At 51.6% G+C, this 13,496-nt stretch overlaps 8 protein-coding genes across 8 annotated transcripts; 3 read left to right on the forward strand and 5 right to left on the reverse strand.

Moving 5' to 3' along the window:
- Positions 1–577: 577 nt before the first annotated feature.
- Positions 578–1,767, reverse strand: mog1 (Ran GTPase-binding protein MOG1). Its single transcript, XM_067619292.1, has 2 exons — positions 1,370–1,767; positions 578–1,308 (listed from the first exon to the last, which is right to left on the reverse strand). The coding sequence occupies exons 1-2, from the start codon at positions 1,450–1,452 to the stop codon at positions 744–746; spliced, it is 648 nt and encodes a 215-aa protein (XP_067480443.1). The 5' UTR covers positions 1,453–1,767; the 3' UTR covers positions 578–743.
- A 563-nt stretch (positions 1,768–2,330) lies between these two features.
- ASPBRDRAFT_53419 (NYN domain-containing protein) lies at positions 2,331–3,932 on the reverse strand (the record flags this gene model as incomplete). The annotated part of the gene is made up of 2 exons (XM_067627074.1): positions 2,331–2,951; positions 3,000–3,932. The coding sequence occupies 2 exons, from the start codon at positions 3,930–3,932 to the stop codon at positions 2,331–2,333; spliced, it is 1,554 nt and encodes a 517-aa protein (XP_067480444.1).
- Positions 3,933–4,483: 551 nt separating this feature from the next.
- Positions 4,484–5,336, forward strand: ASPBRDRAFT_40835 (heat shock 9/12 family protein). The gene is made up of 3 exons (XM_067624434.1): positions 4,484–4,926; positions 5,000–5,192; positions 5,255–5,336. Exons 1-3 carry the CDS (start codon positions 4,893–4,895, stop codon positions 5,295–5,297), a joined length of 270 nt encoding a protein of 89 aa, XP_067480445.1. The 5' UTR covers positions 4,484–4,892; the 3' UTR covers positions 5,298–5,336.
- Positions 5,255–6,514, reverse strand: ASPBRDRAFT_40836 (uncharacterized protein). Its single transcript, XM_067624435.1, has one exon. It carries the CDS (start codon positions 6,382–6,384, stop codon positions 5,530–5,532), a length of 855 nt encoding a protein of 284 aa, XP_067480446.1. The 5' UTR covers positions 6,385–6,514; the 3' UTR covers positions 5,255–5,529.
- A 135-nt stretch (positions 6,515–6,649) lies between these two features.
- cog6 (Golgi transport complex subunit COG6) lies at positions 6,650–8,964 on the forward strand (the record flags this gene model as incomplete). The annotated part of the gene is made up of 2 exons (XM_067620719.1): positions 6,650–6,952; positions 7,009–8,964. The coding sequence occupies 2 exons, from the start codon at positions 6,650–6,652 to the stop codon at positions 8,962–8,964; spliced, it is 2,259 nt and encodes a 752-aa protein (XP_067480447.1).
- A 209-nt stretch (positions 8,965–9,173) lies between these two features.
- ASPBRDRAFT_121884 (Nif3-like dinuclear metal center hexameric protein) lies at positions 9,174–10,466 on the reverse strand (the record flags this gene model as incomplete). Its single annotated transcript, XM_067617468.1, has 4 exons — positions 9,174–10,009; positions 10,065–10,190; positions 10,249–10,292; positions 10,360–10,466. 4 exons carry the CDS (start codon positions 10,464–10,466, stop codon positions 9,174–9,176), a joined length of 1,113 nt encoding a protein of 370 aa, XP_067480448.1.
- Positions 10,467–10,892: 426 nt separating this feature from the next.
- ASPBRDRAFT_122465 (uncharacterized protein) lies at positions 10,893–11,388 on the forward strand (the record flags this gene model as incomplete). Its single annotated transcript, XM_067617517.1, has 2 exons — positions 10,893–11,109; positions 11,213–11,388. The coding sequence occupies 2 exons, from the start codon at positions 10,893–10,895 to the stop codon at positions 11,386–11,388; spliced, it is 393 nt and encodes a 130-aa protein (XP_067480449.1).
- ASPBRDRAFT_495303 (peroxiredoxin family protein) lies at positions 11,382–12,775 on the reverse strand. The gene is made up of 5 exons (XM_067626357.1): positions 12,282–12,775; positions 12,062–12,161; positions 11,950–11,995; positions 11,719–11,884; positions 11,382–11,663 (listed from the first exon to the last, which is right to left on the reverse strand). The coding sequence occupies exons 1-5, from the start codon at positions 12,487–12,489 to the stop codon at positions 11,635–11,637; spliced, it is 549 nt and encodes a 182-aa protein (XP_067480450.1). The 5' UTR covers positions 12,490–12,775; the 3' UTR covers positions 11,382–11,634.
- Positions 12,776–13,496: the final 721 nt, after the last annotated feature.

Consider the following 13,496-nt stretch of genomic DNA (forward strand, 5'->3'; position numbering starts at 1 on the left):
CATACATATATGTAAATTTGATTTTCTCGCCAGGTTGAAGGCTGCCATAGTACTTAAAATACACATACCAAGTAGATAAAGAGTATCTATCTATCCTCCACCGTCTCCGTCTAATGTCAGCCGCAGCGGATCTATATATATTGTGCTTGCCGACAGAGCTGATACCGAGCTAACAGTCCCCGTCTTCTATAACTTATCAAGGTCTTCTTCCCCGATGCAATAGAGCTCAGGTAGTGATAATAACTGCCACGGAAGGTATCCACCAGATTGCATGCGTGAAGCCAGGATAAACAGGGGATTGGGATCAAGAATTCGGCCTCCACATGACGCGTCTTGGTGTGATTTGTGAGATGGGTAGGTACTTTTGAGGAGACGGTCAGTTTGGCATCATATAATGAGGATAAGTAGCCTACTGCACATATATATGACCGTTGATGATAGATAAAGTCATTTCAGATCTGAATTATCATTGAAGCCTGTATACTAGGCACATATATACAGCTTTTCGTTACTTAGTCTCTTCTTATTTTGGATGTACAGAAAGACATATAAATGTACATACGCCGATGACTATCTTGCCCTGATATGCTTGTATATTGTTGATTTGAATTCTATCTAAAGACCTATCTATGTAACTACCTAGTACGCATGCACAAATGGTATCATTCCTTCACCTGGCACTCAAGACCATCCATCATTACCCATCCAAACAACACCAAAGAAAAAGAAAGAAGACGAAGAAATCATCCAAACAAATCCCACTCCACAACAACCAACCCATCATCCCCATTACTACCAACCAACCCCTCGACCACCCCACCAACAACGCCCTCCTCCGCCCTCAAACCTTCCGGATCCCCCCTCGAGGCAAACTCCTTAACAGGAACATTCCCCCAAACAACCAAATCACTTCCCTGCTCCTCCAACCTCACCACCACAAACGAGCAAATCACCGCATCTTTATCAGACCCCAACTCCACCCTTCCCGTATACACCCTCCCAGGGCCCGTCCCAGGCCGAGAACCAACACTCGTAATAGGCGCGGTAAAGCGAATGGTATCTTTGCTGATGTTGTCATTATCGTGGATATCGAGGATATGGTAGAGGATGGCGGCTTTGTCGAGGGTTTCTCTATCTTGGTTGTTCTGTGATGTGGCAGCAGAAGCGGAAGCAAAGAGATCCCCATGCTTGGATAGTGTTTCCTGGCTTGTGTTGTCGGGGACGTATTCGTTGATCTCGTAGATGAGGGTGGAGAGGGTGGTGGGGGAGAGGTAGAGTTCTTGGTGGTCGGGGATTTGGCGGAGGTTACTTTTATTATCATTATTAGTATGGGTCTACTTGAGTTGGAGGAGGGAATTATGGGATGTACCTGGCATCTAACCAGCCCTTGGGGATGAGGCCTTTTATGGCACCGCCGTAGAGGGGCTGCGGGGTGTATGTTGTTGAGGTCATGGTGGGGATAGGTGATTGCGTAGATGGGATGTATGTCGCGGGAGGTATGAAAGTCGTGGTAGGTATGAAATTGCTTTTGAGATTGAAGTAGATGTAGATGAGGTGAAAAGAAAGAAAAAGGAAGGTATGGTGTCTGACTGTAGAGAGGAAAAGCTCAGCTGCGCGGAGCGGAACTTTTGGATGATGGTGGGGGCGGGGTGTTCGGCTGGGCGGCCGAGGAACAATTCTACAAATTCAATGTATGTATCTTGCAGAAACTGAAGATCAATACTCAGATTGATGATGATTATGATGCCAACTGCGAAAGGATGAAGCCTGTTCATAGATGAGGAAGATAGTGAGGGAGAGAATAGAGAGCACGTGCTTTGCGTTTACCTCAACCTTATATTGACTTGTCCTCGCGGTATTCATCTCCGACAGATTGAAGCTTCCACACATTCATTTGCCACATCTCTATCCGTTATTTACTGGACATTCACAACTTCAATTGTTCTACGATGAAGCTGTAAAAACAGCAGCATACCAGCTAATATATCTATACTGAGACGGAATCAATGACATAAAATGATTATCCATCTCATAGAGGTCTTGAAAAATCAGCCTAAAGCTTGACTCTCATACATCAAGGGCAGGCAAACTACTAAGTTTCATTATCAAGGTCTTCGAAGGTTGTCTAGCATAAAGCTCAGAATATACTATATATGTTCATAGTTCAATCTAATTCAAATTGGAGTATGCAAGAGTGAAACCTCAAGCTCCTCTTATCGATAAACCATCATCATAAAATCACCAGCATTCTAGAATCCTAAACAGGGAATAAACGATCTGACCTGCCAGCAGCGACAACGAACGCAATGATATCAAGTGTAGACCAGAGCCTACATATCAAGCAGCTCCTCAATATACTCGTCCAACGCAATCATTCGGAACCGGTTCCCCCATTTCGCCCGGAATTCCTTCCGGCGATAGGCATAGCTCGTCACTTGGCTGAAGCTCACCAGCTCCACGGCCCAGCCCCGGCTCAGCGCTCGCTCTACCATCTTCATAAATCCGCCCGAGAATTCGGCTTCCGCCGCGTCTCCCGTGGCTAACACGATGGTTGCCGGTTCGTCCGTGTCTAGCAAACTTTCGAGAATCTTCAGATGCAGAATTTCGTCCACACCCTGCTCAACCCAGCGCTCCTCTGGTGCTTCGTTCGTTTCTGAACCGCTGCCAGGGTCGTGAGCGCCAGCTCGAGGATTCTTGCGAAACCGCATTTGGCGAGGAGTCATGTGCTTGACCTTGTGGACCCGATCGAGAATGTTGGTCTCATAACCGAGCTGTTCGCCTTCGGTGATGGCTGCAAACCTGTCTGAGCCGACCAAGACTCGCTTGGCGGTGGGCCGGCCACGCTCGAGGATCAAGGAAAAGTTTTGGAAAGATAGTGGCAATCGACGGATCCGCGTTTTCACCGGAATTTTGCGTGATAGCTTCACCGTATCGTGGAATCCAACCATGATCTGGGGCCGGTTAGCACAAACACACCATCGTTGTAAGATCATACATACATTAGACATGTCAACAAAGACGTGAATGGGGCGGCGGGTGACATCCGTCTTTTTGGAGTTCAAAGGTCGTCCGACTTGGGTTACAGCATCTGCATAGTCGGGAAAGTTCTTCAAAAGCTTAGTCAAGAGACCAATCCTTCGATCAGCGGTAGATTTGTACGCGATAGACTGGACGCGTAGCGTGCCAGAGCTGGGAGGGTTTTTCACAGTCTTCGGGGGAGATGCCTCCATAGACTCATCATAGGAAGAAGGCGGCGTCTCATATGGATCAGACATGGCACCCGCCGTCCCGATCTGCGGAGGGACCAGAGACAGAGTGCTTCCACTTTTGGGCAGCGGGGGATCGAAGACACTGAGGTTGCCATCGGACTCGGCTTCCGCAGCGCTCTCAGATGTGCTAGACTCATCCACACGCTTACTTAGTGTAGCATCAGATTTATTAGGAGCTCGCTTCCCGGCAGTGGTCTTGGCCTGCAAGTTGCGGGACTTGGAGACACCAGTGACAGGTATAGGCTTTGACGGAGTGCGAGAAGACACCTGGTCCAAGCCTGCAGGGTCCTCATGGTTGTCCGAAGGTCGTTTGAGGATTTCAATTCGCTTGGCCGGTTGTGGCGTAGGGGTAGGCGTGTTTCGCTGAATTTCACAAGGTTCAACAGGTGGGGGAGTGGTCGAGATGCTAGTACTGCCTAGAAGCTCCCAGAGAGAACTAAAGTCTCCTAGCTTAGGAGCTCCATCTCCTGGCCTTACTTCGAGCACATCGGCAGGAGCGGAGCCATCGTTGTAGTTTGTCTCCCGCGTAGACCGAGCAATTGAGGGGGGCTCCGGGTGGCGATAAGGAACCGATGAGCTACCAGTGCCGTAGGTTGGGGTGCGGAGGAGATTAATCACCGGAGTGAAATCCCAATTTGAAGCTGATTCAAAAGATGATGGCATTACAAGTGTAAGGGCGAGATTGGGGGTGCAATGATGGTGATAATTGCCCGGCAGCTCGAGCGGTGATTGATAAGGCGAGCGGGGTTGACTCCAAAGATAATCACAAACCGACGGGCTCGCGGAGAACGTCAAGCACAAACGGAAAACGGTAGATCAGAATCGCAACAAAAAGCAGAGCAAATAGATATAGAGCCGATCAACATGGTGGTCCAGCAGACCTAACGAGAGAGAGTGTTGGCGCCAAACGCATTGGAAGGACGAAGAGAGGGAGAGCGTCAGGCAGGACGACAGGCAGGCTCGGCCTGAAGGGAGTCGCCGCGTGGCGGTGAACAGCTGGCCGGTTTTTGCTGGTGGTGACCGCTTGCTGTTTACATGGGATGATAAAGCTATACTGCATTCAGACTAGCTCATCTCGGGTCTCGCTTTAACATTAATCCCCGAAGTATCCTGACGCTAACCGCATCGAGCTACATGCGATCATGCAGACGTCATGACTAGGAACGCCCCCAAAGAGGAAAGTCTGGACCAGATCGGCGACTTCTGGCGCCATCCGTTCCTCGACCTTGTACAGACGAATACAAAGTAGATCCCAGAAATTCAGATATCGTCATGCCCCGATGACGCGCATGCAAGATTCAGTGTCCTGATCGAAACCGGGGTACTCCCCTCATGATGACGTTGATTCGCTGGTATCTCTTCCACGACTGTTCCCCCCGGTTTCAGTGGCTGCATTCACATTCGTCGATGGCGTAGCTATGTAGCTATTCACTGCCAGGGTTGTCGACGTCATGGAGCAACTTGATGAAGACTCAAAAGCTATATAAAGGCTCTATTGCACCGTCTTTGAGTTTCTTTTCCATCAAAACAACTCACACTCTCCAATCATCTGCATATCGCAATCCAAAACAACTTCTACTTTCTCAAACATTTCAAACCTCTTGAACAACCAACTTAATCAAGATGTCTGACGCTGGTCGCAAGGATTTCACCACCAGTATGTTGTTCCTGCATTCAGGCGCCTTCCCTGCCAAATAGCTTGCGTGATACTTATCCAGGTACTTCTGCAGAGGCCAAGGAGGAGTTGACTCCTGACTCCGCCAAGTCCACTCAGGACAAGGTTAAGGAGACCGTTACCGACACCGGTGACCGTGTCGCCCGCGGCTTCCAGACCGACGACAGCAAGTCTGGCCCCCAGGAGGCTTTCGACAAGACTCAGCGCTCCCACGACAACAACGCCCACGGCGGTGCTACCAGCTCTGTGTCAGTATTTTCCATGATCCTGCAGTTGCCATCTAGAAGCATCCAACTAACAAGCTCTGCAGTACCGACAAGATCAAGAACGCCGTTGGTCTGGGTAACAACTAAGTGCACGGCACCTCTGAATACAATCCATCCACGAGTCATGACCAATAGCACTTTATTTGTTCTGTGATGCATGGATATCGGAGAACGATGGGTTGACGGCTCACGGCAGATTGTTCTTTTCATGATTTTATGAGTTGACGATACCACATTTTGATAGTATCACCTCTCACTAGCTCAATACTAGTCGAATATTTTATAATTCCCTCTAAGTCCAATATCAGTAGTGTAGTGATTACTTTTCGTCTAGCTCTCGCATCTTGTCCCGCTGCTGGGTGAGTGTCTCGAGTTCCTGCTTCAGCTCCTTGTATTGCGCCCGAGCACCAGGGATGTCTTCTGGCAAATCATGGAACTTTTGGACCCTGTCCACTAGTGTTTTGGTACTCTCCAACATCCTGATCACGCTCTGCTCTTCCGCAATGACTTCCTCGAGCGTAGGTCCCTTGCTCTTGCTTCTCTGTAGGGAGCTAATGCGATCTTGGTACTCGCCAGCTTTAGCGCTGAGCAGTTTTGTTTCTCTTGTCCATTCCGCCGTTAGCGCTGGGAGATTGGCCGGTGTTTCATACACCTCGTTGGTCTTAAGGTCTAGAAGCTGTTCTCGCAGCGTAGCCAATTCCCTTTCCAAGTAGTCATGTAGCGCTTGTACTTTACTCATCTGCTGCTGCGCATTGAATTCTTCCACCGTGAGCTCAATGATTGATTGGCCCAAGTCTCTTGTACTTGTGCCCAAAGCCCCAAGTACTGCCGTTGTCTCTGCTAAATCGTCCAGGTTTCGTCTGCCACTATCGTCAAGACTATGCTCCACTTCATCCAGTATTTCCACCTTCTGCTTTTCCTCACTCTCCTCTCGGGCTTTGAAGCTTTCAACCGCCTGTTCACGAGCCCGGTGGAGAACGGTGGCTTCCTCATCCGCAGTATCATTGGCAGCGGCCAGTGCTAAGAGAGTGCGCAGAGTATCTTCATTTCGCTCGAAACTAGGAACCGGGTTCGGTGCGTACTGACGACCGAGCCACGCATTGACATAGGCCCAGTCTTTGGCCTGGATGGCGGCTTGGCGTGCTTTTGCGGGGGAGAGGAGGGGGCTATCCATGGCGATCGATCGCGTTGTTGGAAGTTATTCAGACATGCAAGGGTTGACTAGCCATGCAATAATCTGACAATTTGAGATCTGGTGCTTTTTTCGAGCATGCGGACGGAGATAAGAAAAGGGGAGGTTCGAAAGTTGATCCAGGTAAAAGGGACGGATCAACAACCCGGCCGGGGAAAGCGCTGCGCCGATTCCCGCCTCCGCTTCAGTCCAGCGGGACACGCCGCGACCACCGACCAGACAGCTCAGCTAGGTCAACAGTCGCACGATGGCGAGCTATTTCCCTCCCAATGGAGTCATCTCCAGCCATGGCTCTACTCGGGCATCTTCGCCGGCTTCCTCTCCGCTTTCACCCCCGGTCCACCAGCGATCTAATGCCTTGTCCAACCGACTGACAAGTGTACTTTCGGCCTCCTATGCGGACTCGGACATTCGCGATGCGTTGGAGACACTCAGCCTCAGAGGAATACACAATACGGCAGAAGTTCGGAGACAGCTACGCTTAGATGTTCAGAAGGAAGTTGTCGATAGCAATGCTGAGATTGTGCGGGATTTCGGGCTGGTTGCGGAGGTGAGATGCGCCGATGCTGGGAGATCCAATGGATGCTAATCTGGCCTGCTGTGCAGCAATTGAAACGGATAGGAACTGTGATCTCGAATCTGAACCAGACATGCGATGAGATGCGACAGCATATTGTCGCCGCCAGGCAGGAGACAACGCCGGTGCTCGAGGAGGCATCGGCCTTGATGAAGCAGAAGAGAGAGGCAGAGACCAAACAGGAGTTGCTGGAAGCTTTCACCAAACATTTTATAGTTCCTGATGAGGATCTGCTGATCCTGACACATGCCGAGGAGCCTATTGATGACCACTTCTTCGAGGTTCTCGCCAGAGTTAAACAAGTCTACCGGGACTGCGAAGCGTTGCTCGGGGGTGAGAACGAGCGACTGGGTCTGGAACTCATGGAAAAGAGCTCTAGAAGCCTCAATTCTGCCTACCAGAAACTATACAGATGGATACAGAAGGAGTTCAGATCCCTCAACCTTGAAGACCCTCGCATCAGCAGCTCGATCAGACGTGTTCTGCGAGTGCTGGCGGAGCGGCCAAGCTTGTTCCACAGCTGTCTGGATTTCTTCGCAGAGGCGCGAGACTATGTCCTCTCCGATGCCTTTCACTATGCCCTTACCGATGCGGTCTCTGGCACGACGGGTGACACCAACGTGAAGCCAATCGAGTTCTCTGCTCATGACCCCCTGCGGTACATCGGAGACATGCTGGCCTGGGTGCATTCCACCACCGTCTCCGAACGAGAGGCACTTGAGGCTCTCTTCGTCGCTGACGGCGAAGAGCTCGCCAAAGGTATTCAAGCTGGCCTAAGCAGCGAACCCTGGTCCCGGATCGATGAAGACAAGGAAGTGTCATTCGACGGACAAAAGGCCCTCAGCGACCTAGTCAATCGCGATCTCATCGGCGTCTCTCGAGCCCTGCGCCAGCGCGTCGAGCTAGTCATCCAAGGCCACGACGACCCCGTCACCTGCTACAAGGTAGTCAACCTGCTATCTTTCTACCAGACGACATTCAGCAAACTCCTTGGCCCGCAATCCAACCTTGCCGAGCTCCTCGAGACCCTCGAAAAGTTCACCTTCAAGCACTTCGAGACTCTCATGCACGACGAAGTCAACAACATCTCAACAGACCACTCAGCCCTCACGCCCCCAGCGGACCTCTCCGCACCACAATTCCTCCAAGACGCCCTTGAAGTCCTCACCTCCCTGATGAAAACCCACGAGGCCTCCTACGGCGCCGACCCCATTCCCACCCCTGGTCCCAAATCCACATCACCACCACCACCAAAGGATAGCAACAGCAGCAGCACCGTGAACAAATTCACCCCTGTCCTCCACTCCGCCCTCGAACCCTTCCTCGATCTAGCCAAATCCTCCGCCGCCGATCTCCCCTCCCACACCACCCAAACCATCTACCTAACCAACATCCACCTCACCACCCGCACAACCATATCCCCCTACCCCTTCGCCAGCAGCACCCACCTGCCCCCGATCCAAACAGCCCTCTCCACCCTCCGCACAGACCTCCTCGAAATCCAACATCACTACCTCCTCACCTCCTCAGGTCTCCAAACCCTCCTCTCAGCCCTGGAACCGTTCTCCCCTCAACAACCACCTTCAGGACAAACAACAACAACAGACCAACAACAGAAGTCGACACCAAACATATCAGACATCCTCACCCTCCCGGCCTTCCAACCGCACGCTCTTGTTAACATCAGCCAGCAGCTGGACGACTTCCTCCCGTCAGCGCTAATGGATGCTACGGAGAACTTGAAGCGCGTGGCCAGCGCGACGTTCGTGAAGAGTGTCACGGAGGATGCGGTGGAGGCGTTCTGTCGGGACTTTGAGTTTGTTGAGGGGATGGTTATTGCGGCGGATAATGAGGCGCGTGGGGGTGGTGGTGATGTTGAGAAGGAGGTGGATGAGGATGCTGAGGATGATGAGGAAGAGGAGAAGGGCAGTTTGAGGAGGTTATTCCCTAGGACGACGGGGGAGATTCGGGTTTTGTTGAGTTGATTTCCCTTTCCTATTAGACTATATCATTTCAAGTAGTCAATCGTTAGTGGCCTTATATTGAGAATGTAGTATATAGTAAGCTCTGTGTGTGTATTACATTTGATACTGTTCATTGCTAGTCCGTATGTGAACTCAAGTTGTTTATGTTAGATGTGGTGGTAATTTTGTTTTGATGTATATAGATGCAGTGATCAGATGCTAAAGCAAGCCTATACCTGTCGAATCATGATACCATACGGATCACGATCCTTCTCACTAACATCCACCACACACTCTGCATCCTCAAACACCTCCTTCAGCTCCTCCGCACTACCACCCTTCAGACCCTCCTTCCTCTGCTCCTCCCACTCCTTCTTCACCGCATCCGCCAACTTCTCCCGCATCACCGCACGCAGATACCCGCGCTCCGTATTCGAGTGCGCCAGCGCAACCACAACCGACCCGCGCTCCACAGCCGCTAACGCCTCATGGTGACTCAACTCGCCCGTGAAAAGCAAATCGGGAATCTTCCCGCCCGTTCCCTTTAGCAGGATACTCGACCCGGAGCCAGGACATACGCCGACGGTGCGGATCTTGAGGTCCTCGACTGAGGCGGTCTGCGGAATAGCGATGGGGATACCGCCGGGGTATCCGACGCCCTTAGCGATGCGGTCAACGACAGCAGTAAGGGGCTGGGGCTCTTCGAAGGTGACAATGCGGCCCATGCCCGCTGAGTCCATGCCCTCGGGCACTGGGGGCGGAGAGGGGATGATTGTGTTGCGGACGTGAGGGACGGGAGTCGCGGGGGAAGCGGGCTGTGGGTGGGGGAAGGTGGCGTGGGAGTAGTGTGTTGAGGAGGACTTTTGGATGGTGGGCTGGGTGGTGATGGTTGGGGCGATGGCGCCGGTGACGATGTCGCATAGCCAGTCGGCCATGCCGCCGGGGGTTGCGTCAATGGCGGTGTGTGGGGAGTAGACGCTGATGCCTTCTTGGGCGAGGCGCAGGAGGGATGATTGTTGGGGGTCGTTGAAGGTGATGGATTTGAGGCCGCGGAAGATGATCGGGTCTGGATGTGATTCGTGTGAGTGGGTATGTATAAGGTAGGGAGAGTCATTGCATACGGTAGGCTACGACTACTGAGTCGCGACGGGCAATTGCTTCATCTGCAACTGCTTTGGTGAGGTCAATTGCTAGGAGGACGGAGTTCTTCTGTCTGCGGGTGTGATCGAAGGGCGCTTCGAGGAGGACTGGGATATAGAGTTAACGGAATAGAAGATTGGTAGTAGCAGATGGGGGAGAGCTTACGGCCGGTGTTGTCCCAGCTCTTATCTGCCAATGACTCGGGGTAGCTGTTGCATTGAAGACGTTAGCTATATGCGAGCTTGATCTGCCAGTATAGGTGTTCGGAAAGCATACAGCTTCCTCATGGAGCTCACCACTGCCTGCGTGAATGGCGACGAGGTGGGGTATGAAGCAGACATTGTGGAATAGAGGCGGAGGGAATGCCGACGAAGAGAGTTCATAGACAATGCTGTTGTTTTCTGGAATGTGCAATGATCAGGTACAGTTCCGGGATGTCAGCTGGCCTGCGCAAAGTTGAGCTAGGAAATACCCCGCGAACATGAAACCAGATGAAGCTTTAGAAGAAGCGATCGAAGCCGAGGAGAAGCTGGCGCCACAGCCGACCTAGTCCAGTCTGGGGCTAGTGCCCACCAGCCACAACGGCAGCTGACCAATTCGTTTCTTACGGTACGGTACGGGAGGAAGGAGAAAGAGAGGATCAATTCCAGCATGAAGGAACTCCGTCATCCTACATCGGAAGAAGCATCACCGCGCTGTCCACACTTTTGATTCAAATCGCTCCCGACTCACCCATAATTCTTATTCAACTTTATTTATAACTATCAAGTACCCTATACTTCTTCTACAACCGCCGTCCGGCTTGCTTGATGTACTCCCGCACCACTACCCTGTTGAGCAGAAGCTGCCGGTATCTTCTCCGCACCCCCGTCTATCACAAATCGCCGTTCTCAATTTCCGCGCGCTCCTTCGCGGCAGTCAACGCAGCCATGGCCGATGCTACCTCGGGTGTTACGGCCGACTCGCTGAAGAGCAAATTGATCGATCAGTTGCAGGCGCAGCATGTTGAAATTGAAGACTTGTCGGGTATGAGAGCGCCGTGCTGATTAATAGCAATTTCCATGAGGAAATAGAATGCTACACAACTATATACTTCCACGACCAGATGTTGATAAATTGTTGTCTACAGGTGGTTGCGGACAGGCTTTCCAGGCCGTCATTGTCTCCCCCCAGTTCGAGAAGAAGACCATGCTTGCTCGCCATCGCCTGGTGAACTCGGTTCTGAAGGCGGAGATCGCTGCGATCCACGCCTGGACGCCCAAGTGCTACACTCCCGAGCAGTGGCAGGCGCTGCACCAGGGCTAACTTGGCTGTAACGACGGAGGACAGAGGAATAGGGAATGGATATATCCTGGGGATTGACATGCCCTCAGAGGGCATGCCGTCGGGCGTTGGGTTATTCGACATCATGGCTCTGCGCTGCCAGTTATGCTTCGCTGGCTGTGGTTCTGAAAATAGAGTTCTATCGCAATAAATATTATGATAATTTGTCATGTAAAGAGCTTAAGTATATAATGTTTCTTTTCTTATATGCTAATACTCTAGGCGTGTTTAGCCCAAGATCTTCTCGGCCGCAGAGACTACAAGCTCCGTTAGTAACAGACACAGTTTATATGCAGGTTGCTGGGATCGTACCGTCAAGACCGATGTTGTCGGGCTCCACGAAAGCCTCCTTGACCTTGCCGTTCTCGACAAGCAGGGCGTAGCGCTTGCTGCGGTTGTTTCCAAAGATGGAAGCACTGTCGAAGGTCACATCCAGGGCCTCGGAGAACTTGCCAGTGGGGTCACCCAAGAAGCGGATCTATGGTGTAGCGTTAGTAGCCGATACCGGATGTTCCTCGTACCACCAGAAATAATATCACTTACGCCGCTCTTGCCCTCGGGGTCAAGGGAGGTAGCCCATGCCTTGGTGCTGTTGTCGGGTTAACCATGAAACCTTTCAATTGACGGATGACACAGTACGTGACCCGTAACTTACACGAAAGGGTCGTTGACAGCAACAACGAAGACCTGACCGGCCTCCTTCAGCTTGGGGTGGTTGATGAATCCAGGAACGTGGGTGCTAGAGCAGGCGGGGCCTAATTTCCGCCGAGGGTAGATATGTTAGCAATCCATCACCGAGAAATATTCCTCTGAAAACCGCGACCACTCCTTTTCTGGGCTGAGACACGACTATCAGCACCAATTGGGTTACATACTGAACGCAGCAGGCACACCGATGATGACGCCCTTGCCCTTGAGTTCCTTGGCGAGGTTCACCTTGTTGCCGGGCGAGTTCTCAACCAGGACATCAAGATCCGGGATGGCGTCTCCCTTCTGAACAAAAGCGGGCGCGGTGCTGTGGAAAAGGGCCCTCTGGGACAAGGCGCGAGGGACACCGGCGGTAAGACGACGAGCAGCAAACATGATGGCTACAGGGAGGAATGGATGATAATTTGACAAGGAATGTATTTGATGTGAGAGAATGAATCGTCCCGTTGGGGGTTGCCACAGGAAGTCAAAATGAGGAAATGGGCGAGAACTATGGGAGGTGGTGGAAGGGAAGAAGTGAAGAAGAGGTCGGGGAGCTGGATGGAAGTTGATTATTGTTGTTCCTGAGCTGGTGGAGCTGCTCAGCTTTCTCCAGAAATAACAAACATTAATTTAAATTGCTCCCGTTCGGGAGGCCGGAACATTAAACCATTCTTGCTCTGATTTCGTCATGGTCGCTTCTCGGCTGCAGCGCCCGGACATCAACTGGAGAACGTGGGGATTAAGGCCCTTCAACACAGTTCAACTATCCTGGATGGTTAAATGGGTTGATTGAAACAGTAGGCTGCTCTCAGCACATGAAGATGAAGCCACCCAATAGTGCAGTTGCGATGAGAATTCCGGGGCTTCTCGCTCGTTTCAAACAAGCATCCACGTGAAAGATGGCGAGATAGTTACTAGAGGGCCCACTTATGTATGTCTATAACTCTACATGTCTCTGACTCTCTTCAGATTCGTCTTCCCCGGTATGTGGGAGTCAAATCACGGCCGCGATGAAGGGGGGGATGGACATCGAATCAATCATACCGTGCGGACATCGACTCCGGCAAGATCTCATGGACCAGTCTCGATCGCTGCCTCAAAATCTGTGACAGCCTTTGTTTCCCGCCGAGTGACGGACCAGCCCTGCATTGTCTGTCTCTAAACTGCAAGGGTTCGTTTGCAGCATTCAGGTGGCTTTGGACCGGGGGGGATTGAGTCTGGACTCCAGTAGCACCACCCCATCTAGAACCTTGGCTGATCAGTATGATCTGATTCTTCATGTGCTTGATGAGCGTGAGCGTGAGCGTGATGAGACGAGCATGGGAGGAGAGACAGGAGTCGGATTAACCAGTAACTAACTTGTTAGTTGGGCACTTATCCACATAGTTGTCTCTCGCATA

The sequence above is a fragment of the Aspergillus brasiliensis genome, assembly GCF_001889945.1.
Source record: "Aspergillus brasiliensis CBS 101740 unplaced genomic scaffold ASPBRscaffold_4, whole genome shotgun sequence".
Classification (NCBI taxonomy): Eukaryota; Fungi; Ascomycota; class Eurotiomycetes; order Eurotiales; family Aspergillaceae; genus Aspergillus; species Aspergillus brasiliensis.

Coding starts and splice junctions, on each gene's coding strand:
- mog1 (XM_067619292.1), bottom strand. CDS start 1,452: ATGACCTCAACAACATACACCCCGCAGCCCCTCTACGGCGGTGCCATA. Junction 1,309..1,369: donor AAGGGCTGGTTAGATGCCAG/GTACATCCCATA, acceptor TGATAATAAAAG/TAACCTCCGCCAAATCCCCG.
- ASPBRDRAFT_40835 (XM_067624434.1), top strand. CDS start 4,893: ATGTCTGACGCTGGTCGCAAGGATTTCACCACCA. Junction 4,927..4,999: donor TCGCAAGGATTTCACCACCA/GTATGTTGTTCC, acceptor GTACTTCTGCAG/AGGCCAAGGAGGAGTTGACT. Junction 5,193..5,254: donor GGCGGTGCTACCAGCTCTGT/GTCAGTATTTTC, acceptor CAAGCTCTGCAG/TACCGACAAGATCAAGAACG.
- ASPBRDRAFT_495303 (XM_067626357.1), bottom strand. CDS start 12,489: ATGTTTGCTGCTCGTCGTCTTACCGCCGGTGTCCCTCGCGCCTTGTCC. Junction 11,996..12,061: donor GCTGTCAACGACCCTTTCGT/GTAAGTTACGGG, acceptor ACCCGACAACAG/CACCAAGGCATGGGCTACCT. Junction 11,664..11,718: donor CGACAACATCGGTCTTGACG/GTACGATCCCAG, acceptor CGGAGCTTGTAG/TCTCTGCGGCCGAGAAGATC.
- ASPBRDRAFT_40836 (XM_067624435.1), bottom strand. CDS start 6,384: ATGGATAGCCCCCTCCTCTCCCCCGCAAAAGCACGCCAAGCCGCCATC.